At 39.5% G+C, this 12619-nt stretch overlaps 2 protein-coding genes across 2 annotated transcripts; both read right to left on the reverse strand.

The window, feature by feature from the left end:
• Positions 1-1125: 1125 nt before the first annotated feature.
• Positions 1126-3793, reverse strand: LOC131884274 (uncharacterized). Its single transcript, XM_059231995.1, has 3 exons — positions 2845-3793; positions 2516-2771; positions 1126-1772 (listed from the first exon to the last, which is right to left on the reverse strand). The coding sequence occupies exons 1-3, from the start codon at positions 3345-3347 to the stop codon at positions 1263-1265; spliced, it is 1269 nt and encodes a 422-aa protein (XP_059087978.1). The 5' UTR covers positions 3348-3793; the 3' UTR covers positions 1126-1262.
• Positions 3794-5924: 2131 nt separating this feature from the next.
• LOC131884234 (glycine receptor subunit alpha-2-like) lies at positions 5925-8310 on the reverse strand (the record flags this gene model as incomplete). The annotated part of the gene is given in 6 exon segments (XM_059231941.1): positions 5925-6311; positions 6385-6604; positions 6671-6872; positions 7729-7875; positions 7937-8019; positions 8081-8310. Coding segments are annotated over 6 exon segments (1155 nt in total), but the record flags the coding sequence as incomplete, so codon positions are not given.
• Between the last annotated feature and the right edge of the window lie 4309 nt (positions 8311-12619).

The raw sequence follows: 12619 nt of genomic DNA on the forward strand, positions 1-12619 counted from the left end.
GAGATTTCATCATTGCAAAGGTTGCGTGAAAGCACCTTTAAGATGTGAACATAGGCGACCTACACTCACAAAAGTCATCCCTATAGCTGCAAAAAAAACAAATAGCTTTTTATAACGTTTTCTGACTTTTTAGGGTCTATTCCACTATTTGGGGTCCATTCGACTTTTTCCAGCTTTTTTGTCGTTTTCACACATTTTGTCAATTTTTTGGATTTTGTCTATATTCGTTCGAACTATCCTGCTTGCTTCAATGCTACAAGAGGAAACAAACAACGACCCCCCCCAGATCGGAACAAAACTCTTTATAAAGGTACTTAGCCATGTCTCGCTCTCCTTTTCTGATGCATTGAAGCCTTCTCTCCAAGACCACTTGAACCTGATGCTGTTGATGGAAAGCTCCATATAAACATTAATTACTTCTAAGTAATTTGCTAACAATTTCTTCAGGTTGACCAGATTGAGGGGAAGACCGTTCTATTTGTGAAGTTTTTAGGAAAGCAATTTCCATTTTAGCTACCTTTTCGGGCCCGTTGTGGTTTGCTTAATGTCCAGAGGTTTTGAATAGTAAATAGTTATCTAGCTTATTGTACCTGTAGAAATTCATGCTGCCAACATTTGGAACTCGTCAACAGCCCTTCGGGATGCCCGAACGAAACGTACTACGATCTCTTCGGCCAGAGCTCTATCCAAATCTGCAACCATCTAGTCTAACCTAACTTTACCTTTAGTACTTATATTTCATGTACCCTCCTTGTTCAAACGCTGCAACAAGTGTTTATCCCCTGGAAAAATTTAATACATCCGATAACACACACTACTCAATGCTTGTTTTCCGCATTTTTTATCAACTATTTTTCCAACTATTTCGCCATTTTTCTCAGCTTTTTTAGCTGCTATTTTGCTAAATTTAATCGACTATATTTTACGGCTCTTGTCATCACCAAATTTAAACTCGTTGAGATCCCATTTTCATTTTTGAAGTACTTATAGAACACCCACACACCCATGTACACGCAAAAAATTGAGAAAATCCGGATTGCGGTTTGGCAAAGGTTGAATAAGCACTCGCCGAATTTCAAATTGTACACTTCTTTCTGACAATCAAATCAAAAGGACATTGGCAAATTCTAAACCATGCATTTTTTTTATTTTGGCATGAGTTGCCCGTCTAAAGGTGTTATCTAATGGTTCCATGTGCATATAGACTAGGCTCATAAGTCATACGAAGATAAGGCATATATTAATAAGATCACATATTTGAATCAAGGGTTTGAATTTGGCACTGTTTCATTGTAGTGATTTTCTAACGCCCTGTTCAGAGTGATCGAATTGGAAGTGATTTCGTCGTAATCTGGAGGATCCTGTGGATACAAAGAAGGGTCTTCAGATCTGACGGAGTCTGACACTCTAGGAGGAGACACTTCATTCGCAGTCTCCATTGATAACAGACTTGGCGAGTTTGCTTGAGAATAAGAAGGAGGTCTTTCGTCCGGTTCGAAACCCTCGTTGTTCTTAACCGCATCATCATAAGTGGGTGGAGCATTTCTGGGCCGTCGAGGTAAAGAATTGGACAAGTATTCCATTATGCCGGATGGACGGCGATCCGTAGCAGGCTCCTCGGATCGCGCGCAGGCTGACCTCAGGATGCATGCACGTACGCAACCCAAAATTATTAGTGAGGAGCTAATTGCAGCCAAAGTGTAGATCAGTAGCAAAAGGGCATTCTGGAAGGACCATACGGCTGAGCAGTTTTCGTCCGCATTTGGAATAGTCTGTAAAAAAACATCGAAGAAGATAAAAAGCAAGGGCTCCATTGTCACTTTGAAATTCACTTTGCAACACTCAACAGGTAACTAAAAGGATGAGGATCTTTTGTTTTGGGAGAAAGTTAGTAATAACTAATTGACATGGTTTATGTCAGATTGAAACATTTTTAGATCATACCCCTGTTACAATCAACTCAAAATCACATGATACGCAAAGTTCAATTGTTAAAGTATTATGGTGGCAGCAAATTCTAAATTATGCATTTTTTTTATTTTGGCATGAGCTGCCCGTCTAAAGGTGTTATCTAATGGTAATATTTAAAGAATACGATATTCTGTCGCTCCATGATGAAGTCTTTCAATAATTATATTTGCCATACCGCTTTGAAAATTTCAAAACACTTTTAGCTTCTAATACGGTAGACTGTGACCGTAAAGATCTTGCCCCACGAGGAGCATGCCATTTTGTCTGTCACATGATAATGCTTACTTTAAAATGGTAAGTCAAGATTGAGAGCTTCGAAGATTTGGGCGAGTCTCTGCGACAACAACACATAACGAATCATATTGTCGTAATTATGCCTCTTTCCGGCGAAATTGGGAGAAAGAAGTCTGGCCTGGCAGTTCCTAGATCTTAATTTCAATTATATCTTTACTCTTGTTATTCAAGCAATCCGCTTCCCTTTGAATACAAACCCTGGAGTAACTTTTCCATTTTTTCCATCAAGGCATTTTTTGTTATAACTTACGGTTTGTGCACAATTGGGTAGATAATCACAGGTGAGCCCATCATGTGGGATGCACACTTGAAATGGCACAAAGATTTCACATCCGTAATCTAATCTGCCTCTGGAGTTCGGACATCCCGAGTTCCATTGTGAATAAGTGTATGGATCCCGGACTCGCTTGTGGAGAGTAACTAGGAAATACATACTATCTTGAGGATGAATATCTTGCAGAGACAGAGTTATTGATTTATTGCCAGGATTGATCCACGGAAGTTTCCTAGAAATGATCATATTTTGTCGCCAAAGTTGTCTCCTTTATCTCTTTATCTTTACATGTTGGTCACACTTACTCCACTTGATATTCCTCATATTTTGCGAATGGCCAAGTGCGAAATAAATGTTGGTTGGACTGAAGTGTGGTGGCCTCCGGATTGATTCGAGGGCTTTGAACAGTATGTTTAATCACATTATCCGGTCCCTGTTCCACCTGAATCAGTACTTGAGTACCATTTAGTTTTGTAGATTGATCTTTCTCGGAGAAAATTAACTTCACTATTGCTAAAGACAATTCGTATACATACAAGCTTGATGAGTCTTCCAGCTCACAATCATCCTGTGATACGACAAATTTTATGGATATTTCCTTCAATGGACCTTTTTTGCCTTTCTGGTCCACTTTGAATGCTTTGGTTGCACGAACACCAAAATATTCCAATTCTATTACTGAAGGTGTGTTCAAAGTGAGATCCTCGAATTTGCCCTCTGACAAAGCGTCCTCAAATTTCATTGGCACAATGTCTTGGATTTGAATCACAAGGCACGCAAAAAACACTAACAGACATTTGAATTTCATTTTGATCCTTATGAGTAGATGAAAACAATGCTCACTCCCTTGTAATATTCTCTATTATGACACTACCGTTTCCATTGCCGTTTTATCTTGCGGGTTGGCCTCGCCGTTATCTCAATCTGCTTTCATCACAAGGGCATTTCTTCTCAAATTCACATACACATTGAGCAATTGTGGCTTTGCTCAGCCAAGAATCCCCTCTTTGGATCGGGAAAGTCCCTTCAATCGTTCCTTTCACTTCAAACTAGGTGTAAATGATTATTACTGCACTTCCAACTTTAGTTACTCAAACTACTGGATCTGGGTCTGCAGGAACAAGTTGAACACTGAACTATATCTCTTGTGGAATAAGCTGCTGTTACCAAACGTGACTCTGTGAGGACTTGATAGAATAACAACGAGCTTGTACGTCATTGTATAAACGTTAGATATCATATCCAAACGAAAGATGTAGTTTTTAGCAAATTATCTGTCTCGTTGTATTTACTTTCAAAGAATATTCGATCATTGAATCTGCTTTGTTAAATGTAGATCAACGTGAAAACAAGTCATTTTGCTTGTATTGAGGGGAATATAAATCGTAACACAGGTGTTCTAAAAAGTTGTACAGTCCTGACACTAGGGATGCAATAAGCCTCTCTACTTTACAAATACAGTAGTGGTAGAGAAAGCAAAAGCAGGTAACATGTAAAAACGAGATGCTGATGGAGGTATGTTAACGACAGAATCAGGTACTGACATTCACAATAGAACATGTTGAAAATATTTGTACCGACAAGTACAAATTCATTCTGCAAGTGATTTCATCTTTTTGTTTCTACAATTGTTTTATCTTGTTGAGAGGTATCTTGAGTAAGATACCGTTCTGGCAAGTTCGTCCATGGATTATTTTGACTAAAAAAAATAATTGACTTCAATAAGCAGGTTTTGTCAAACATAACACATTTTTAAGTGAGCTGTTGAAAATTCAAAAGGGCATAAAAATATCTCAAGATCAGCTCTGCACATCGAATCGCACGCATATTCAATTCGCTAGAAATAATTAGATTAACAGGCCCTGACAAACCTTTGATGGCTTTACTCCATGAAAATACCTTCAGCCTATAAAAGGGCTTTCTCCGAATGTCTTAGATGAAGACCTTAGTTCGTTGCGACAGAGTAGGCCCTGACGATCCCCAATTGGCATATTTGCTATGCTCACACGTCAAATGATGGAGAAGTAATGGTCTTAGTTTTTCACTTTTAAGGGCTTGATCTGTCCAATGTCACAATGCATAGGCGCCCTCTTCAGAAAGTTTGTTTTGTAAGCTCTCAAATTCAGAGGAAATGAGATGGACCCTGCAAAAGTTTTCCTTGCAGGGGACTTCAATTTTTCAATTAGCATTGACAAGTGGAAGCTTAGTCCCGATGGGTTTATTCCCATTTCAAAATCGACATCTCAGTCGTTCAAAATGAAGAAGGCGTTTGCGATCTTATGCAATTTCTCTCAGCAAGTTGGTGTTGCCTCCAAAGAGAAAAACTTTTTGGACTTGGTCTTTACTACAGATGTCATGGGCTGGGGGCCAGCTCGAAACTTGTCAATATTTCAATGATCCTCAACCCAGATGGAAATGCTGAAACATGCTTGGCACAAGCGCCAGAGCCTAGACCCAGCTCGAAACCGTATGGCTATGATTCAACCTAGGTCGAAGTCGACGTGGCCATGTTTCAGCCCAGATCGAATCCCAAGGAGCGTAACTGTAACCCAGCTCGTTCAGCTAACTTATATCTTTAATTAAAAAAGGAAACCGAGTAGACAGCTGAATGTGTGTGCAAAATCGACGAGGTAGCAAGTGAAGTAACGGATTTTACTCCTGTTTTCCACTACGCACATCATGATGATCGAGAATGCACTTGTACCAATAGGCGAAATTTGCCATACCGTGATCTTAGATGACATATATATGTGGCATTGAGTCGACCGGATAATGCCAATCGCGCAATCAAGCCCTGGGAACTGACCCTTGAAACTCTTTTGGGGATGAGATGCGTCAATTCTCGAACGTTGACTCATGTTGAAACTCATTTGTTTCAAAATTTCAATGAGCACATGGTAACCGTTGTAACACGGTTAGCCAAAAGTGTACACTGAATTTGTTTTAAAATTAAGTATGCTTAGGTTGTATTTATCTGTTTCACCTATAACACCATTAGAGTTCCTGGATGTACATTTATGGGCTCTCAACTTATAATACTCTTAAATATATATACTACTCTCATTATAGCACTCTTATAACTAACTTATAAAACTTATAATACTCGACTGGATAGGTTAACCTACTTAAATAACCGTTTTTTTAGCTGAAGTTTCGCCTTTTACGGTATCTGTCTCCACCTATCTTTAACACGTTCATAGATCAAAATCGAATGGTATGTATCTTCTTGGGGACTCCTCAATTGGCAAAATCAAAAGGATCAATATCTTGGTTAGACCGCTTGATCTTATCTTCCTTATCCTTTCGGTGAGTTCCTTGAGGAATCGTTTCATGTACCTATTTTTTTGCAAACGGATAAAACCACCAAATATTGAATTTGACGACGCATAAAATATTATTAGAGGCATTTATATTTCCACAAAAACCGTTTGGCCTTCGTCATTTTCATCTTTTGTACTCTCGTTTACGTCACAAGGGTCCGCCTTAGTTGTAGCCAAAACTAAACAAGAAACACCGTAGCAAATACGATTACGTAGACTGCAAAGGCGCACGGAAACAACCTTAGCGAGGCATGATCAATGTTTTCGAGGATCTCTTCTCCTTCCATATTCTGGTCATTCACATCACCGTAAGATGTGCCAGAATCGGTTTGACCTGGATTGCGAAGGACAGCTTGGGCGGGATTGGCGAGCAATTCCAACAAGTCGCGATTGTGAGATACGCTCATATCTCCCACTTGTTTAGATTCTAATGATGGTTTGAACTCTGAACCCTGTAATGAAGACTCGTTCAATAATTCGCTTATAGCATATCGTTACTAAGTGTTTACAGACTTGAAATCGTACATTTTTGGGGGCCTGACGGATGCTGAAGATTCGGTTCTTGCTTTGTTCCTTCTCCTGTTTTTCCAAAATCTTGGTAATTTTCTTCCGCTTGATCCTTGTCATACTTCGTTTGAGAAACAGACAAATGGCGTATTCAAAAATGGCACACAATATGAATACAATGCAGCCGAGAAACCAAATGTCTTGTATCTTGACCCCACTCGATTGAGGTGCTAATTCACTAAACGAGCAAAAACATTTAAGGCTGACATTGCTTCAGACCTCTAGAGAGAAAGATCAAACTTACTGTTGAGAGGCGTATGTACTGAAAACCACTAGAAGTAAAGTCACTAGAAGGACCATTCGACCAGGTACGATGTAAGGTGGGATCAGAAACGAGATCCAGGACAATACCACCAAGCATCCAGTAGGGATGAAGACTTGAAGCGCATGGTTCTTGAAGTAACGGTCCAAATGGAGTTTAGCAGCAATTTGAGGCCAACATTTAGCTATAGTGAGAACAATTTTGCAAAACACAAACACATTTCGAGGTAGTGCTAAACTCTAAAAAGGGATGTCGCCCCAGACAACCATGTCATTTCGAGCCTCTTGCAATGATTAATACATGGTTAGTAAGTGCATTCAAGAGTCTTTTTCGACGTTTTGGGAGAGCAATCAATAGTTTAGTAAATGCTTTCTGTGGATCATTGCAGCTTTACCTCGTGACTTTTTTGTGCCTTTCGATGACGTATCACTTTCATGGATCCCAGGATACGAATATCGATTTTCGAGAAAGTTAATTACCCTGAACTTGGGAAAGCTTGTTATTTACGCAATTGCAAATTTGTATTGAAAATCAAGTAATGGTTATTTTGAGTGAGGACAAGGACTTGTTCACAAGCAGCCATGTTTGTACATCAATCCGAGACAAATGCGACAGAAAGGAACAAAAATCGCCTTCGTACATTTTTGCAACCCTCCTTGCAAGCTTCTGATCATGGCCTTTGACTTGTGGGAACCTTTTCCCATTGATATATTTAGTTTTATTGCTACTATCATTTAAAACTATTCCAAAACTATTTCGTTCGATTATTCCCTGTCAAAAATCCAAATCGAATATAAAAAAATGCATAAGGAAATTATGATTTGTTTGTACAGTTTCCAGAATTTGTTCACGGTGTTCATTAACAGGTTATTTGTCAAATGAGCACAATGATAGTTCTTTGACTGAACCTAAGATCTAATATAACTTTTCTAAATGAATAAACTTGACCCAAATATGCCAACAATCATTTTAGTAACTTTTCCATTTCTGAAATTAAAACCCTTTGAAAAGAGTCCCCATTATTATCTAACAAGCCGAACCTCCATTCTTGCAGTTTTGTGTGGCATATTCATTGTCTTGCAAGGGTTCTAAAGTCATGTGATATTGTAACGCTCCTTGGGCCAAATGAGCAGTCTCTGAGAATTGAATGGAACCCTCGTAGGTCTGAAGATCGTTGGTCAATCCATCTATAATTCAAAAGCAAACCTATCAACGCAATTCATTGCCACTCTTTACGTGACAACGTACTTGAACTGAATCGGATCATGCATTCCTGCTGATCAAAGGGATATTTATCCAAGTTCATAGGACAAGTGAGCCTCAGGTTGACACTAGAGATTGGAAGAGTAATAGTCGTTAAAAGGATACTTTGGATCCACTCAATCCACAAACCTTTGCCAGTATTCAATTTCCTTGTTCTTATGGATGATGAGCCTTGCCAATTGGCCAATTATGGAATGTTTGCCAAAGGAGACCAAATCTTGGATCCACACATCGGGTGTCCACAGAAGATGGACACAGTTTGCTGCTAAGATCACATTGCCATTGGACTCGGGTTGACCTGTGACCGAAACTCGACTGTCGTTCCATTTTAGTGTAAAGAAGCCTTGAACTTCCAGCTCCTGTGGGTTGAAATAAAAGCTTGATATGTACGGTATGTTTTTATGAACTGTCGTTTTAGTCATGGATTGTCGTACATGCATCTTTCGAAAAAATAATCCTAGACTTAAAAATCAAGGTTCATTATGATTTGATGGCACGAAGAGGTCTGAATGAGACCATATAAATGATTAACGCCAAACTTGTTTTTGAACCATACTCAATTGCACCCAAAAGAACAAATCTGATATTACTTTGTTATCGAAGGATGATTTACTATACCGATAAAAAAAAGCATGGTTCTCCTGAATTCTATACCGATAAAAAAAGCATGATTCTCCTGAATTTTGCATTGCAGAATGTCAATAATGCAGTGCTTGGACTCGATTAAGCTGGGAGGTGGTTCAAGTTTTGCGACAGCTTTTACTCGGTTCAAAGTATTACAAACCCACATCAATGTAGTGGTGCACTTTTCAAATCCATTTTGTAATTTATGACGCGACCACAAGCATAAAAAAGGCTACATAAAGTATCATGCACACATATCTGCCCGTTGACCTCTTTGAGATCTCTTCTTGCCTTTTAAGCCAGCCTGCGGAAATTATGTTAGGCCAAAGCCTACCCTTCTTGTCGTTGCTTTAATTGTATATTTTGCTTTATTTTGATTTTGTCATTTACGGATCAAACTTAGAACTGAACCTGTAATGTTTTACGAGTTACAAACTAACATTATGTATCCACGGCTTATCTCACGAAACTTTAAATATTTGCGATTCGTGGCGATTGGCTTCTATAGGTCGTGAGCGAACCCGATTACAAAAAAATGTTTTTTTTCCGAACACTTTTTTTAAGTATCCAAGTTCGTTACATTTCTTTAACCCAAGCAAAAGACGAATTGTTCCCCCAAAAAGATCGTTTTATCCGAAACGTTTGACCCATTGTCAATATGCACATAAATTGGTCATGATTAGATAACGAAGGCAACATTCAAGAACGAAATAAAAAGATCTCCACTTATCACCCGATTTTATCATTTATTATGGCCTTCTGCCTGACCCCAAAATAAGAAGGCGTGTTTAAAAGCTGATTTGGAAAAAAATATTTTGGTATCTCCTCTGTTTAAGGACGATGTTACCCCTGAACAAAAAAAATAAGGAGAAAATTGGCAATATTGACCCCAATAGTTCTTTTTATTGAGCGGAGGTAGCGCCCTCTGCTTCGTCAAGGTGCAGACAACCAAACGTAGAAGTGAGAGAATACACTTTGAGATGCCAGACATTATCAATAGATTATCAAACGAGCAATTCATTGTGCGAGTACTATGACACTATGAATAAGCCACCAGCTCTTCTGGAAGAGGTTTCAAACCCTATTATATTAATATTGTGTAAAAATTCTATAAAATATTTTGGTATCGCCTCTGTTTAAGGACGATGTTATCCCTGGACCATGAAGAACTGGAATATGGACGGGGACGCTTGGTTTGGAATTAGCTTTTCGCGATTAAGATAACGCATTATGTTCTTCTTCAAATGAGAATGATCCCAGGCAACAGCAATTATTCATTTCAATTTTCAGCTTGATCGAGCAACTGGATCAAAAGTTATGCCGTCTTAAAAGGCACTACAAAGCTCTTCAATGAATGAACGAACTAGCCCTCTTGTGGTAATTGATTACCAGAAGAGGGCTAAGTCATTCATTCTGTGCTCTGTTATGTACTGCACTTTGAGAGGGCATAACTTTTGACCCAGTCGTTTGATTGAGCTGACATTTGAAATACGCAATCGCAGGGATCTGGGGCCAGCCTTACTTGAAGAAGAATTTAATTCATTGACTCGAATTGGAGTTGCTAATTTTCAACCTTACCATCCCCGTCCATATTCCAGTGGTTCATGCCTGGACAAAAAAAATAATGAGGAAATTGGCAATGTTGACCCCAATAGTTCTTTTTATATAGCTGCTTCGTCAAGGTGCAGACAAACAGACGCAGAAATGAGAGAATACACTTTGAGATACCAGACATTATCAATACATTATTAAATGAGCAATTCATTGTTCAAGTTCTGTGACACAATGAATAAGGTACCAGCTCTTCTGCAAGAGATTTCAAACCCTTCGTTGGTAAAATTACGAAAAATTGCGACATGTAAATAAGAATTGAATAAGAAGTTGTATATTGTATGGATGATAACTGATAACATGCCAACTCTTTTGTAGATCATCATCTCCAACAAAATAGTACTAGAAAAAGCTCATTTTCACAAGTCTTTGGTGACTAACTTAAGAACATAATTTTTGATAAACTTACAATTTAATGGAATAAACGATCACAAAATGTCGCTCATATGCTATAAGCATACACTACATAGCTCTCGGCTTATCCCTCTTTGGATGTCAAAAGTGTTTTTCATTATGTCCTAATAGGACTATAAGGGCCTCTTAGAATCTTTCAAGATTAAGTTGTTCAGCGAAAAATACCTCGTTAAAATCAGGCATCTTAGAGCATAATCTGGTGCTTTTGCGTTGCTTTGTCCTCAACGAGAGGAAACAAAGTGCGAGATTGAAAAGGATTGTTCATCCAATGTGTTTTGCTTCAATCGCATGTCGCTCTCTTTAGCCAGAGAACGATTTAGCCAAATCTGAGCTCAATCAAACGTCTGCCTAAAACAATATTAGCTTAGGCAGACGTTTGATTGAGCTCAGATTTGGCTAAATCGTTGCTTTGAGCTTTGAAAATCCACCAAAAAGAGGGCACAAAAGCTATGAGTCAGTATGACTTTGGTAAAATGTTAACAACGTTGTGTTACTTGTTCATCATTATTGCACTAGTTGGGCTGAGTTTTAAGAGCTCATAACTTTTGACACAAACCTTCGATTGAGCTTGAAATCTACCTTAACATTCTTTGTCAAACAAAGCCCACATCAACTTGCAGCATTTCATTAATGGAGGCAAAAGTTACCAATTTTTCTCCTACCATCTCTGCCTGGCAATGCTCGCTCACAGTAGATTTTGTGGTTTCGAATGCGGTAAGGGGATAGTCAGACTTAGAGGGCTTGACTAGCCCTATAGTCAGACGTAGAGCTGTGCATCGGATCCGACAGGGTCTCCAAATCCGATCCGAAGTGATTTTTTTGTAATACGAATCCGAGAATTTTTTCCCAATCTGACCGAATCCGAAATTTCTGCTAACAACATAATTTCCTAGAAATTGTCCATCTACAACTAATTGATTCATTCAATAATATTCTTTCCTACAATGTCTAGGGCTTTTCTTTCCTGTCCTAATTATCTTTAAATATTTTGTAGAAAAATGACCATTGAACTTGCTTTAATAAAACCAGGTTTACAGGATGAGTGGTGCCATCAAATGAAGGAATTGACATGGGAGATGATTGTAGTGCAATTGACTAACGCGCGACCGCGTTATACTTGGGTTCATGGGTTCAAGCCCTCTCGGTCTGGTGGATATTCGCCTCGAATGGCAATCTGTACACGGTCAGTTCATAGAACGTATTGAGGGAGTTACCAACGTCAGAATCAGCTGGTCGCCACACCACACCCCCTCCCCCGGGGAAAGTTTATTTCCCAAATGAAACAATCACGGAAAGAAACAACAGAAAATATAAGTTACTGACGAAATTGGTCATGAATCAGGCGTCCTCGCCTAGACACCCGAGGCTCCGAGATGCCTGGAAGGAGGTCAACCGACCGAAAAGCTGGCTTCAACCTGTCAACCGTCACGGTGTCAATCCTCCCATTCAGATCCAGCACGAAATAGTCAGAGTGACGTTCGATGATCTTATAAGGTCCCACATAAGGTGGAGTTAGAGGAGGAGTACAGGCATCAACACGAACAAACACGAAGTCAACTGTAGATAAGGACGAAGATGAGAATGGTGAAACAGAACCATGTCGACGGGGATTCACAAAAGGAAATTTTGAAATTCTGCGACGGATGTCGGCGACAAACGTTCCCGAAGCCGGAGGAACAGGGTCCGTGGAAAAGAACCGCCCTGGAACTCTCAGAGATTCTCCATAGGTCGCCTGAGCTGGCGAATAACCCAAATCATCCTTCACAGCAGAACGCAGCCCAAGCAAAACCCACGGAAGTTCCTGGTACCAATCATTGATATTCACCAGCTTGGCCATGAGAGATGCCTTTAAAGATCGATGAAACCGTTCCACCAGGCCATTCGTTTGAGGGTGATAAGAGGTGGTACGCGAGCATTTGAAGCCAAGAAACCGACCAAGCTCATGCCAAAGGGCAGACTCAAACTGTCTCCCACGATCGGTTGTGATTTTCTCCGGAATTCCAAACCTGGAGATCCAAC

This window comes from Tigriopus californicus, chromosome 7 (assembly GCF_007210705.1).
Source record: "Tigriopus californicus strain San Diego chromosome 7, Tcal_SD_v2.1, whole genome shotgun sequence".
NCBI lineage: Eukaryota > Metazoa > Arthropoda > Copepoda > Harpacticoida > Harpacticidae > Tigriopus > Tigriopus californicus.

Coding starts and splice junctions, on each gene's coding strand:
- LOC131884274 (XM_059231995.1), bottom strand. CDS start 3,347: ATGAAATTCAAATGTCTGTTAGTGTTTTTTGCGTGCCTTGTGATTCAA. Junction 2,772..2,844: donor TATGAGGAATATCAAGTGGA/GTAAGTGTGACC, acceptor GATCATTTCTAG/GAAACTTCCGTGGATCAATC. Junction 1,773..2,515: donor TACCCAATTGTGCACAAACC/GTAAGTTATAAC, acceptor GTTTTTTTACAG/ACTATTCCAAATGCGGACGA.